At 44.8% G+C, this 14952-nt stretch overlaps 2 protein-coding genes across 2 annotated transcripts in view; one reads left to right on the top strand and one right to left on the bottom strand.

Annotated features, from left to right (window-relative positions):
• The window catches only part of LOC101730328 (coiled-coil domain-containing protein 77-like), a gene marked incomplete at its 5' end in the record, with an annotated part of 135632 nt that overhangs the window by 100134 nt on the left and 20546 nt on the right, over positions 1-14952 (top strand). The window lies entirely within an intron of this gene.
• LOC116406971 (serine/threonine-protein kinase mig-15-like) lies at positions 9346-14354 on the bottom strand. Its single transcript, XM_031892198.1, has 13 exons — positions 14319-14354; positions 14044-14133; positions 13605-13640; positions 13343-13408; positions 13100-13156; positions 12656-12784; positions 12309-12413; positions 12116-12206; positions 11899-12017; positions 11145-11199; positions 10667-10748; positions 9816-9967; positions 9346-9445 (listed from the first exon to the last, which is right to left on the bottom strand). Exons 2-13 carry the CDS (start codon positions 14122-14124, stop codon positions 9432-9434), a joined length of 987 nt encoding a protein of 328 aa, XP_031748058.1. The 5' UTR covers positions 14125-14133; positions 14319-14354; the 3' UTR covers positions 9346-9431.

Here is a 14952-nt window from a genome sequence, read left to right as displayed (position 1 = left end):
TCACATACAGACCCATACTGACCCATCTATCCACTCACATACAGACCCATACTGACCCATCTATCCACTCACATACAGACCCACACTGACCTATCTATCCACTCCCATACAGACCCACACTGACCTATCTATCCACTCACATACAGACCCATACTGACCTATCTATCCACTCACATACTGACCCACACTGACCTATCTATCCACTCACATACAGACCCACACTGACCCATCTATCCACTCACATACAGACCCACACTGACCCATCTATCCACTCACATACAGACCCACACTGACCTATCTATCCACTCACATACAGACCCACACTGGCCTATCTATCCACACACATACAGACCCATACTGACCTATCTATCCACTCACATACAGACCCACACTGACCTATCTATCCACTCACATACAGACCCATACTGACCTATCTATCCACTCACATACAGACCCATACTGACCTATCTATCCACTCACATACAGACCCACACTGACCTATCTATCCACTCACATACAGACCCACACTGACCTATCTATCCACTCACATACAGACCCATACTGACCTATCTATCCAGTTGGGTCTCTGTATATATGCATACTGTAGTGAAAGAACCCTAGTACTTACAAGATAAAGATGGGCCTATCCCACTGATATCTGGCCTAACATTGGGCAGATCTTGATTGGGCAGGTTTGACTTTTCATCTCATCGAGCTCCGCATCGGTTTATTCACGCAGTCTCTGATCCAATGCCGCCTGTTGTATTTTTAGAGTTTGGCCCTAGGTGGGCATATCGGGGGAAGCTCCGATCTGGCCAAATGAGTGAGTCTTCCCATGTATGGCGACCTTTACCGTATACCAACCAGAGGCCAATGCTCACTGTCGGCTCCAGCCTGTAACCAGAGCATTAGAATTCTCCCAGCCTAAACATAAGAGTTACCCTATAACTGTACCTGAAACAGTATTAATTCATGTGTGTGGGAAACAAACCTCCCTTTATTTCAGGCAAGTTTGCGTAATGGCGGCAGGTTCCACGTGAGTGTGAATACACAGGTGTGAAATCACGGTGAATAAACAAATGTTCCGTGAGAGGATCCTTATCAGCTGGGAGATTTTGTATGAATCACGTTAAGCTAATAAGTTACATTTTTATTGACTCATTTGGCCGATAATCCTCGCTGAATCGGGTGCATCCGCCGCCTCACCCAGCTGACCAATCCTATTTTTGATGTCAGAATGCTCAAGTATCTCATGAATTGCATGGCAGACAACTGATCTTGCTTGGATATGGTCAGTACCCCCGGTTCTGGAGATCCTTGCTTGAGGAAGAGAAATCATTCCCAGGACAGTATCTATAGATATGGCAACACTCCAGCCGATAACCCTCCTTACAACAGACAGTACCCACGAGTCTTGAATATTCCTTGTCCAGACTCTCTGGAATTGAAGGAGCCTTGCTCCTACTCTTAGAAGCTGGAACAACCTCCCATCATTGTGACTTCTGCTGGGACTTGGAGGATCGGGGATCTTTATATACTAGACTGCCCTGTCTTTCTTGAGAATGACCTATCAGGCTCCTTACCAGGCCTATAAGCTTTAACTTCCTTCTAAGTGTCAGATTGGTGTCTTGGAGGTTCCTTAAATCTCCTGGGAGTCTGCGGAAGGAATGTACTTTTCCCACCAGATGATTTAGATCAGCGATCCCCAACCAGTGACTCGGGGGTAACATGTTGCTCCCAGTGGCCTCAAAGCAGGTCCTTATTCTTGAATTCCTGACTTGGAGGCATAATGACCATGGGTACTGCCATACAGAGCCTACTGTAGGTGCCAGTGCACATAGGGACTACAAATAACCAATCATAGCCCTTATTTGGTACCCCAGGAATTTTTTTTTAATGCTTGTGTTGCTCCCCAACTTTTTTTTTATAAACCCCTGATTTAGATATTTCCTCCAACGCTTTACCGAATAGCATCTTACCCCCAAAGGGCAACTTGCATAAAGCATTCTTCAACCCCCAAAGGGCAACTTGCATAAAGCATTCTTCAACCCCCAAAGGGCAACTTGCATAAAGCATTCTTCAACCCCCAAAGGGCAACTTGCATAAAGCATTCTTCAACCCCCAAAGGGCAACTTGCATAAAGCATTCTTCAACCCCCAAAGGGCAACTTGCATAAAGCATTCTTCAACCCCCAAAGGGCAACTTGCATAAAGCATTTTTCGAGGCCGTGTCTGCAATCCAATATGTAAGCCATAGGGCTCTTCATTCCCTACCGATGGTGCCGTAGCTCCTGCAGACAACCTGGTTAAATCACCTGCAGCCCCCAAACAAATGGCCGTCCCCAGCTTTAGATTCCCTAGGGCTGACAGGATTCTCTCACGTGCCTTCCCTGGTCCCCTGCTCCAGATCTTCTATCCACAGTCGCGTAACTAGACATCCCCGGGCCCTGGTGCAGCCGGACCCCCCACCCCCAGACACATTTTTGACCCGAACTTACACCGGTGTGAGCGTCCAGTGGGCCCAGGATGATATGTATTACTGAATATAGGGAAATAGCAATACCGCTATGGGTTCCCTTACCTGAAAAACAGTACCTGTACTTGATCCCAACTAAGATATAATTACCCCTTATTGGGGGCAGAACAGCCCTATTGGGTTTATTTAATGGTTAAATGATTCCCTTTTCTCTGTAATAATAAAACAGTACCTGTACTTGATCCCAACTAAGATATAAATAATCCTTATTGGATGCAAAACAATCCTATTGGGTTTAATTAATGTTTTATTGATTTTTTAGTAGACTTAAGGGATGGAGATCCAAATTACGGAAAGACCCCTTATCCGTAATACCCTTTGTACCGAGCATTCTGGATAACCGGCCCTATACCTGTATGTCCTTAGGCCTTTAATGGCACTTTGCCAGGGTGCCCCGAGGTGTCATCCAACTATGTTATTTACATAATCAGATAAATTAGGTTTAAAAGGACACACGTGGATCACGTTCAGCCATAATGCCTGTATATAACCTGCCTAACTGCTAGTTGACCCAGAGGAAGGATAAACCCCTTCTGAGGCCTCTCTATTTGCTGCAGGGGGGGGGGGATTCCTTCCTGACTGGACCAACTGGTACCACGATCTCCCATAACCCTGTATTCAGCCGTCCAACCCATTCTAATCAGTCAGTACAGTACAACCAATCAGTGTTTTTACATATTTCTGGTTTGAGTTCTTGAGCCCAGTTGTATTTGGGGGTACAGTTCCCCTTATTATGGGGGGGCATTTCTTGCTGGGGGGGCAGTCCCAGTAGGGCCCTACTTTCCCCAATAGGCAGGTGTCGTGTAGATGTGCTTTTTGGCGAGGAGATCCTTATGGTTTGGGGCATTACAGAGAGGGGGGGTTGCCAGGCTATGATAGTATGGATGGTACAGGCCGAGGGCTCGGGGTACAGGGCTTGTTGCTGGTTACCAGATGGGTAACTGGTTTAGCCTTCAGTGTAATGGTGAGTACATGGCGTGAGTTGTTGCCTTATATATCAGCGCCCCCTGAGCCCCCACAGTACTGTAATCTTCTTTGCAGCTACAACTCTGTGTGTTTTGCCTTTTTATTGCCTCTGGCTATAATACCTTGAGCCTTAAGCTGCCCATACGCGCACCAATGATATCGTAGGAAACCTTGTTCGGTGCGTTTGGGGAATCCATGGGAACCGGTATCTCAGGCTGCGGATATGGGTCGTCTCATCACTCAGCCGGGATAAAAGATTTTTATCAGTAACCCACAACACTAACCCACTGCTGTCCCGCAATACCCTAACCCACATCCCACTGTAACCCACAAACACTAACCCACTGCTGTCCCGCAATACCCTATACCCACATCCCTGTAACCACAAACCTAACCCACTGCTGTCCCGCATACCTAACCCACATCCATGTAACCACAAACACTAACCCACTGCTGTCCCGCAATACCCTAACCCACATCCACTGTAACCCACAAACACTAACCCACTGCTGTCCCGCAAATACCTAACCCACATCCCACTGTAACCCACAAACACTAACCCACTGCTGTCCCGCAATACCACTAACCCACATCCCACTGTAACCCACAAACACTAACCCACTCCTGTCCCGCAATACCTAACCCACATCCCACTGTAACCCACAAACACTACCCACTCCTGTCCCGCAATACTCTAACCACATCCCACTGTAACCACAAACACTAACCCACTCCGGTCCCGCAATACCCTAACCCACATCCCACTGTAACCCACAAACACTAACCCACTGCTGTCCCGCAATACCCTAACCCACATCCCACTGTAACCCACAAACACTAACCCACTGCTGTCCCGCAATACCCTAACCCACATCCCACTGTAACCCACAAACACTAACCCACTGCTGTCCCGCAATACCCTAACCCACATCCCACTGTAACCCACAAACACTAACCCACTGCTGTCCCGCAATACCATAACCCACATCCCACTGTAACCCACCAAACACTAACCCACTGCTGTCCCGCAATACCCTAACCCACAAACACTAACCCACTGCTTCCCGTAATACCCTAACCCACATTCCCACTGTAACCCACAAACACTAACCCACTGCTGTCCCGCAATACCATAACCCACATCCCACTGTAACCCACAAACACTAACCCACTGCTGTCCCGCAATACCCTAACCCACAAACACGAACCCACTGCTGTCCCGCAATACCATAACCCACATGTAACCCACAAACACTAACCCACTGCTGTCCCGCAATACCCTAACCCACAAACACTAACCCACTGCTGTCCCGTAATACCCTAACCCACATCCCACTGTAACCCACAAACACTAACCCACTCCTGTCCCGCAATACCCTAACCCACCTCCCACTGTAACCCACAAACACTAACCCACTTCTGACCCGCCAATACCCTAACCCACGTCCCACTGTAACCCACAAACACTAATCCACTCCTGACCCGCAATACCATAACCCACATCCCACCCTAACCCACATGACATTAACCCACTCCTGACCCATAATACCCTAACCCACATCCCACTGTAACCCACAAACACTAACCCACTCCTGTCCCGCAATACCATAACCCACATCCCACTGTAACCCACAAACACTAACCCACTCCTGTCCCGCAATACCATATCCCACATCCCACTGTAACCCACAAACATTAACCCATTTCTTACCCACAATACCATAACCCACATCCCACTGTAACCCACAAACATTAATCCACTCCTGACCCGCAATACCATATCCCACATCCCACTCTAACCCACTCCTGATCCACAATACCCTAACTCACATCCCACTGTAACCCACAAACACTAACCCACTCCTGTCCCGCAATACCATAACCCACATCCCACTGTAACCCACAAATATTAACCCACTCCTTTCCCGCAATATCATAACCCACATCCCACTGTAACCCACAAACACTAATCCACTCCTGTCCCGCAATACCATAACCCACATCCCACCCTCACCCACAAAATATTAACCCACTCCTGACCCGCAATACTATAACCCACATCCCACCCTCACCCACAAAATATTAACCCACTCAATGGCCCTAGAGTAGCAGCATGGGAATCCATGATCAACAAAGCTATACCCCTATACAAGCTAACGTACATAAGGAGAGGGTGCCCTCAAAAATTTGATAAAATATGGTCACCATGGATAGACGCAGAACCCCCCTAAGATATGCAGGTCAGGGAGGTACCCCCCATATCCCCCCCTTGAATAACCTACACACCCAGACACAAGGTAACAGTGTAACCCCAATATCTCACTAAGGCCCTGAAGGGCAGGCTAGTAACCAGAAACACAGCTTGAATGGCAAATAGCATCGGTATCTGCAAAGAAGGCACTGCAATGTTATTATTGTTATGTTGTTATTTACTTTATTTACTTTCTGTACAACAAGTAAATGACAATGGAAACAATATACTGCAAACTATGTACATTTACACTCAATAAAAGAATTGTTATAAAAAAAATATATATATATTAACCCACTCCTGATCCCACAATACCATAACCCACATCCCACCCTAACCCACAAACACTAACCCACTCCTGACCCGCAATACCATAACCCACATCCCACCCTAACCCACATGACATTAACCCACTCCTGACCCATAATACCCTAACCCACATCCCACTGTAACCCACAAACACTAACCCACTCCTGTCCCGCAATACCCTAACCCACATCCCACTGTAACCCACAAACACTAACCCACTCCTGTCCCGCAATACCATAACCCACATCCCACTGTAACCCACAAACACTAACCCACTCCTGTCCCGCAATACCATAACCCACATCCCACTGTAACCCACAAGACATTAACCCACTGCTGTCCCGCAATACCATAACCCACATCCCACTGTAACCCACAAACACTAACCCACTCCTGTCCCGCAATACCCTAACCCACATCCCACTGTAACCCACAAACATTAACCCACTCCTGTCCCGCAATACCATAACCCACATCCCACTGTAACCCACAAACATTAACCCACTCCTGACCCCAAATATTATAACCCACATCCCACCCTAACCCACAAGACATTAACCCACTCCTGCAGTTGTTAGAAGATTCTGATATCCATGATGAAGAGAACATGGAGGGCTGCCATCGGGACCACGATGTTAAAGATGTTTGTGGGGGCCCAAGGATGGTAATTAGGCCCCCTATTTATGCCCCCGACCCTCCCCCGATGGCTGCCTCGTTGTTGATGTTTCAGTGCTTCGTTCCTAAGGAGAGATTGTTCAGTGTTATCCATGGAGTAGGTGAGTATATAATAATTCTGCAATTTGTTCCTTTACTGTGACCATGACCCGCAATTCCATAACCCACATCCCACCCTAACCCACAAACATTAACCCACTCCTGACCCGCAATACCATAACCCACATCCCACTATAACCCACAAACACTAACCCACTCCTGACCCGCAATACCATAACCCACATCCCACCCTCACCCACAAACACTAACCCACTCCTTACCCGCAATACCATAACCCACATCCCACCCTAACCCACAAACATTAACCCACTCCTTACTCGCAATACCATAACCCACATCCCACCCTAACCCACAAGACGATAACTTACATGTGCAGTTGTTAGAAGATGCTGTCTATGAAGATTCTCATTCATCCAGGTCATGATATACAGTATCTAGTAGAATTAAGTCTAAAACAACTGGACTTTTCTGAGTTTTTCTTGAAAACGTTTCACCACTCATCCGAGTGGCTTCTTCAGTTCAAATGACTGGTAGGGAATTCCCCGGTATTTAAACTCTTGATGGTAGTAGAGTCACAGACATCCAATCACAATGGTTCCATTGAACTTGTTCAGTTAGGTGTTAGCTGAAACTGACAGGTGTAAGAAGGTATGATCCAATCACAATGGTACCAAGATTCTCATTGATGAAGGTGTTAATCCTTCAAAGTACATGACTGGAAGTGTGAACTGTTGTGAAACTGCCGGGGTAAGGATGTCAACGCGCCATTGTATGTTGGTGACAAGCGGTGTCTCAGGCCCCCTCCTCTGTTCAGGGATGGTTTTTCCAGGTTGGCATAAATGGCCTCTTTCACACCTCTTTCAAACCATCTGTCCTCTCGGTCCAAAATATGCACGTTACTGTCCTCAAAAGAGTGACCTTTTTCTTTGAGGTGTAGATAGACCGCTGAGTCTTGTCCTGAGGAGTTTGCCCGCCTATGTTGGGCCATTCTCTTACAGAGAGGTTGTTTTGTCTCCCCAATGTATAAGTCTGAGCACTCTTCACTACACTGGACAGCATAGACCACATTACTTTTCATGTGCTTGGGTGTTGGGTCTTTCGGGTGCACCAGCTTCTGTCTCAGGGTGTTGCTGGGTTTGAAAAACACAGGAATGCGATGTTTGTTGAAAATTCTCCTAGTTTTTTCTGATGTTCCAGCAACATATGGAATGACTATGTTGTTTCGCCTGCTGTGTTCCTCCCTTCTGTTTGTAGGTCTGGTCTTTCTGTTGGTCTTTGATTTGGTTTTGATGAAGGCCCAGTCTGGGTACCCACAAGTTTTCAGAGCTCCTTTTAGATGTTTATATTCTTTCTCCTTGGCCTCTGCATTGGATGCCACAGTTTCAGCCCGATGATGTAGAGTCCTAATTACACCCAGTTTATGTTCCAAAGGGTGGTGGGAATCACCACCCACACAGACCAGTACTTGCTGTTTGATTCCCACCACCCTTTGGAACATAAACTGGGTGTAATTAGGACTCTACATCATCGGGCTGAAACTGTGGCATCCAATGCAGAGGCCAAGGAGAAAGAATATAAACATCTAAAAGGAGCTCTGAAAACTTGTGGGTACCCAGACTGGGCCTTCATCAAAACCAAATCAAAGACCAACAGAAAGACCAGACCTACAAACAGAAGGGAGGAACACAGCAGGCGAAACAACATAGTCATTCCATATGTTGCTGGAACATCAGAAAAACTTAGGAGAATTTTCAACAAACATCGCATTCCTGTGTTTTTCAAACCCAGCAACACCCTGAGACAGAAGCTGGTGCACCCGAAAGACCCAACACCCAAGCACATGAAAAGTAATGTGGTCTATGCTGTCCAGTGTAGTGAAGAGTGCTCAGACTTATACATTGGGGAGACAAAACAACCTCTCTGTAAGAGAATGGCCCAACATAGGCGGGCAAACTCCTCAGGACAAGACTCAGCGGTCTATCTACACCTCAAAGAAAAAGGTCACTCTTTTGAGGACAGTAACGTGCATATTTTGGACCGAGAGGACAGATGGTTTGAAAGAGGTGTGAAAGAGGCCATTTATGCCAACCTGGAAAAACCATCCCTGAACAGAGGAGGGGGCCTGAGACACCGCTTGTCACCAACATACAATGGCCCGTTGACATCCTTACCCCGGCAGTTTCACAACAGTTCACACTTCCAGTCATGTACTTTGAAGGATTAACACCTTCATCAATGAGAATCTTGGTACCATTGTGATTGGATCAAACCTTACACCTGTCAGTTTCAGCTAACACCTAACTGAACAAGTTCAATGGAACCATTGTGATTGGATGTCTGTGACTCTACTACCATCAAGAGTTTAAATACCGGGGAATTCCCTACCAGTCATTTGAACTGAAGAAGCCACTCGGATGAGTGGTGAAACGTTTTCAAGAAAAACTCAGAAAAGTCCAGTTGTTTTAGGCTTAATTCTACTAGATATTAGAAGATGCTGTTTCCCTGATGAAGAGAACATGGAGGGCTGCCATCGGGACCACGATGTTAAAGATGTTTGTGGGGGCCCAAGGATGGTAATTAGGCCCCCTATTTATGCCCCCGACCCTCCCCCGATGGCTGCCTCGTTGTTTTCGTTTCAGTGCCTCGTTCCTAAGGAGAGATTGTTCAGTGTTATCCATGGAGTAGGTGAGTATATAATAATTCTGCAATTTGTTCCTTGTTACTCTTTGCATTTATATGCATGTTTTATATCACGTTCCCTTTTGCTGCTAATTTAAAGGCCAACTACAACTGTCTAATAATAACATGTTCTCCCCTCTCAGATGTTTGTCTCTCCTGTAGATTTAGCCCAGTTTAGTGAGCTCTGCCCTAATCCAATCTTAGTCTTTATTCTTGGTGGCTTTAGTTATAGAATGATATTGTATGTAGGAAAGCAGGAGAATATTGTAGGAATGGGAACAGTAAATGATTACAGTCTGTGCATCACATGAACTATAATGAGAATGAGCAGTTCCCCTACCTCTGTGCAGGTGTTGGGCGATATTCCTCTGCACCCCCCTTTCACCCCGGAGCTCGGCAATGAAAGGGTGCGTGAGGAGCTGCCTTGCAGATGGTCTCCTGCCTGGGTCTCTCTGCAGGCACTCGCTGATGAAGAAGCGGAACTCGTCACTCCTGGAAAAAAAAACGGTGGTAAAATGATAATTGTTTGTGTTACATTTCCCAGAGTTCACAGTGTGACGACTCCCTGATCCTGCCGCTCTGTACCCAACCCAATCACAGCACAGGCAGCAATAGGGGGTGAGCCCCTTCCCTTCTAAGGGTTCCACTGCTCTGCCTGAAATGGGGGGCTATTGCACTTACTTATGAACCCTGAATTATAAGGGTACATTTACCTGTGACCAAATTACTGTCTCTCTGGTTTTGCCTATATCTTAGCCCGGCTTGTATTGGCTGCCAGATACCGGCCCCAAGAGCTCAAGCTCAGCACAAGAGTCTGCGTTTGCGCATAGAGCTACACATATTACGCATCACCTTCACCCTTATTTCAGCCCGGACTGGGATACAAAATAGGCCCTGGCATTTCATATCCACAGAGGCCAAAACAGCCCCCCAGCCCAATAAATAGCCACTGCCTATGGCATCTCACAGCATTTACCTGCCCTCACTTATTTCCCATTTATCCCTTCCCCATCCTTACTTTATGTCATATCCCAATGTCCCCCTCACCATAAAGTCTACCTTGCCCATTTCTCCACCTTTCCTGACTCATTCACACACCTTCTTACACGCTTTCCATTTCCCCACCCTCCCCACCTAACTGCCTATTCTACCCTCTTGCTGCCTTTTGCTATTCTAGTGAAAGGGACTCACCAATTGCCCCTTGATGGTAATGATGGAACTGGACCAGTTGTTATTCGCTGGATCAGCTTCTTCTTGGGAAGTCTTCTGAATGCTGGGATGTAAAGATACAACACAAAAACATGATGACTGATGAATACAACATTTGGGGGCGATTTACTTAAATTGACATTTTTACACTAGAAAGGTACTTGCCAGGTTTTAGTTACCAATTTACATTTCTGTTTTAAATTCTTATTAAATGGGTACATTTTCAAGTTTGAAAAGTCAAATTCTGAAAAAATTCCAGTTTCTTTACCTCAAAAAATTGTGTATTATGGAAACACAGCAAATTAAAATGCTAGTATATCACCCCCTTTGATTTTTATATTTAATAATACTCTATGTTACGGCGTGACACATAAATGCCCCCTGCCCATTCTACTAACAGTTCTACATGCAGTACAGTACACACACACACACACACACACACACTCTAGGGTTTACTTACGGAGATGTCCTTCCGCCATTTGAATGGCTGCAATCCCTAGTGACCAGATGTCAGCCTGGATATTACAATATGGGGGAAAAGACGAGTATTAGAGAAGATTATACACAGAGTACATGAAAATAATTGCAGTTGCAGATGATTTGGATACTTCTGATACCTATCCACCCACACCCTGATAGTGATTCTATTTGGCTTGCACAATAACAAATCCATTAGAAGCCTAAAATCCAGTAGTGAATTGCTGTGACTTTTATGTCTAGAAAATGTCCCCAAATACCCCAAACTGAGAGTCTTGAGTGTTACATGGAGTGTGACATCCCCATAAAGCATAAGCAGTCTAATGGAGTTGGTTTCTATTATTCTTGTGTCCTGCACTTAAAATGCATTTCACTCATCTCTCTCAACTCTCATTTCAGATTCTCGTATCACAGAAACCACATTACGGCTCTGGATTCTCTGTTATGAGAGGGGTAAGTAAAGCGAGTGGAACATTTACACGCAGTTCACCCTGTGTAAGTGACATAGTTTAAAGCTTAATACAGGTATATTAAAACTCGCCCACGTTCTATTCCTTTCTATGGGATTTTTAGAAGTGTATTTATCAAATGGTGAGTTCTAACTTTCATTCATTGATAAATTGGCTTCTAAAAATCCCATAGGAATGAATAGAAAGTGAGTTTTTCTGTGTAATCTCACATTTTGCTAAATATGCCCCTAACTCTAAGCTAAAAGGAGAGAGAAGACATGACAATACCTTATGGTCATATTCGCCGCTGTTTTGGCCAAAATGAGCCAGTACTTCCGGAGCCATGTATGCCATGGTCCCCGAAGTGCTGGCGCTCCTTCCTCCGATGGTCGCAAAGCAAAACTCGCCTAAAATTGTATGACAAAAGCAGGAATGTTAATGTTTAGTTAGAAATACAAGCCAGCAGTAAACACCACGAAGAAAAAAATATCCTTGTGTCGCTTACCGATCTTCACCTCTCCGGATGAGGAGATGACAATGTGTTCGGGCTTGATGTCATGATGGATTATCTTCTTCTCTTCCAGATGGTTAAGGCCCTGAGAAATCAAGAAAGCAAAAGTAAGTATATAAATATTTTGTACTCTTTAATTAATTAGAAATATGCAGAATAGCAGGAAGGAGTTTAACAGGTGACCTACCGTTATCACATTCTTGCAAATATAGGCGATCCATCTTTCGCCTAAGGTCCTTTTGGATGCAAGGAGATCTTCTACAGTCGCACCGGTACAAAGCTCTGTAGCAATCTAGAAGAAAAAGAAAGAATATTTGGCCAACTATTTTAGTTACCTACAATTTTATTGGGAACCCGAGGAAAAGGCTTTGTGGCTTTAAGTCTTGGGGGGACTGCAGTATCAGCTACATCTGACTCTTTCTTACCAAACTGGATCATGTATGGATCCAAAATGCTAGCTTGTGTATTAGATCAGTTACAATTGGCATGTTTGCTGCATAAATGTTTAACCTCTCCGAATCAAAACTTCCTTACCCATAGTCCTCCATGCTGTGATGTTTCCAATGAGGCCTTATGATAAAAGGCCCCATAGAAGTCGACGATGTTCCGGTGGCCAGATACAATTTGCAGGATTTCGACTTCTTTCTTGATCTCCTGTTGCTTCTAGTTTCAAACAAAAGAAACAAGTTAAATAAAATGGATACAATAACAGTTTCAAACACCCCAACCTAACTTGTTGTTATGAAAAATGACAGCTTTGTAATATCCCTACGTGAGTATTGTATAATATGACCGAGACCCCTTGTGTTCTTTTATATCAAACTGCATTTGTTATTTTACTGTTACATAGTTATTAGGGGCCAGGGTATTTCACTGACTGTATTTGGTTAGCAAGTTCTCTTTCTACTGATAACTATAATGTAGGTATAACAAAAGACTAATTAGTATCTAATTAGAGTAATCATGAAGACACATTACCTTCTGATGTTGAATTATAATTATGGCCACTTCCCGTTGTTTTCTTTGGTGCCATCCCTGTTACAAAAGTAGGGAAAGAAGCTCAGTGATCATTACTAACGGAACGCTATGGGAAACCAAAAAGCTATACAGTAGCATGTAAATATGGAAAGAACAAAGCTGTAGAGAGCACAACCAATGGACAGAATTACCCAAAAGCATGACACAAAGTGACTCATTTTAACACTGAATAAAATATCTTACAATGTAGACGACTCCGTTGGGGTCCTGCCCGATTGGCTCCCCTAGCTTCAAATACCTCCCGGGCTCCTGAAAATAACATTGTATTTAATAATGTGATAATCAAACTAATATTATTCAGCTGGACAAATAACCTTTCTAACATGTGAGAAGCACAGAAGGTATAGGAGGAACTTGGGTGAAACAGAGGCTGGAAGGCTTTGGGCTGGAAAATGGAAGCCAAACTGTGAATGTTGTGGCAAAATACAGCTTTACAGCTACTTACTGGGTATTTCTCCGAGAGTGGGGTGATGTTATCCTCCTGAGGAAGAGAAAAAAGGGTTTAATCAGAGCAACTCATTTTGCGGAACTGCTAACATTATATTTTGTAGAACAAGGAAAGGATTCATTCATTCTTAAAATAAATCCCCAGCTAACGGAGAAAAAATCTTCTGATTGCAGGACTATGTATAGTGAAGCCTGGATCTTGGCTTTAGTCTGCATGTTCTAGAAGGGCAATGAGAGATGTGGAAGGTCTGAGAGGCTGTAACGGAGGCAAAAAGTGGTGACCAACTGCCCCACTGAGCACTTGTGCATTTGACATTCAGGTAAGAGTGGAATGGGACTTACATAAGAGTTTGTATGATGTGGTGGGATAGGGGGCCCGAATAGGTTTAAAATGGTTAATGATATATTGAGAGAAAAATATTAAATTCAGCTCAAACCTCCTCAATCTCCTTCACCTCCTCCTCGCTCAGTTTCGTTGCTGAGCTCTCTGTTTGGCCGGTGTCGGGGCCAGTTTCCATCGGTGACTCCTGGGAAATATAAATACAGTTTTACAACATTAGTAAGAACAGAGCCCCAGTGGCTCCCTGCTCCCTTACTTGTGCATTTGATTGGTGGCTGCAAACTCTGCAGAACCTAACCCCCCCAATGTAAGTGTTTGTCAGAGGGGGCTTAAATTGCCATTTAAATTGCTATTTAATTCATTGCTGCTTACCTCAGTGGTCGCTAGCTGAGGTTCCTCACAGCTTTCCAAGGGTTCCTAGTTAAAGAAGAAAACATCATTGTATAAGATCAACTCACTTCAGTAGAGAATATAATCAAATAAATCTGTTCAATTAATTTAATTATATAATGAATTATGATCAGTGTCTTCTTTCTCTCATTGGTTATTACCTTGTAGCTGCTCGCCTCAGCTTGTTCTTCACAATCCTGGTTAAAAGACAGAAAAATGCAAGAATATTTAATAAATGGTATCAGTTTGTGCATTAACTGCACCATTTTTTGCTCAACCACAACTTGAGGCTGTAAATGAGCCCGACACAGTGGTGCTTATTTACTTGTATAGGGGGAATGGCAGATGTGGTGGATTCTCGGCCTGAGCTTAAACTCAGGCTGAATATCTTCCCCCTGTACCCCAAAAAGCTTATTGCCTGCACCTGGAGCCATTGTGTTGGCTGGAGCTATACTCAGGAGTTTCCCACCAAAATCCACTCTGTTTGCCTAAACCCAAGGCAGCGCAATGGCTCGGGGCGCCGGCACATCAAGTATTTAGGGACATGGGGTCGGACTCCCAGCCCGTGTTCACAATTGCCCCCCTAAAGTGAATCTAAATGTCTATCTCTATTGTG

This window comes from Xenopus tropicalis, chromosome 8 (assembly GCF_000004195.4).
Source record: "Xenopus tropicalis strain Nigerian chromosome 8, UCB_Xtro_10.0, whole genome shotgun sequence".
Taxonomy (NCBI): domain Eukaryota; kingdom Metazoa; phylum Chordata; class Amphibia; order Anura; family Pipidae; genus Xenopus; species Xenopus tropicalis.
Note: the sequence above shows the minus strand (reverse complement) of the source record. Positions and strands in the feature narration are given on the sequence as shown.

Coding starts and splice junctions, on each gene's coding strand:
- LOC116406971 (XM_031892198.1), bottom strand. CDS start 14,124: ATGGAAACTGGCCCCGACACCGGCCAAACAGAGAGCTCAGCAACGAAA. Junction 13,641..14,043: donor AGGTGAAGGAGATTGAGGAG/GTTTGAGCTGAA, acceptor TCTCTTCCTCAG/GAGGATAACATCACCCCACT. Junction 9,968..10,666: donor TTACCATCAAGGGGCAATTG/GTGAGTCCCTTT, acceptor TTTTTTTTCCAG/GAGTGACGAGTTCCGCTTCT.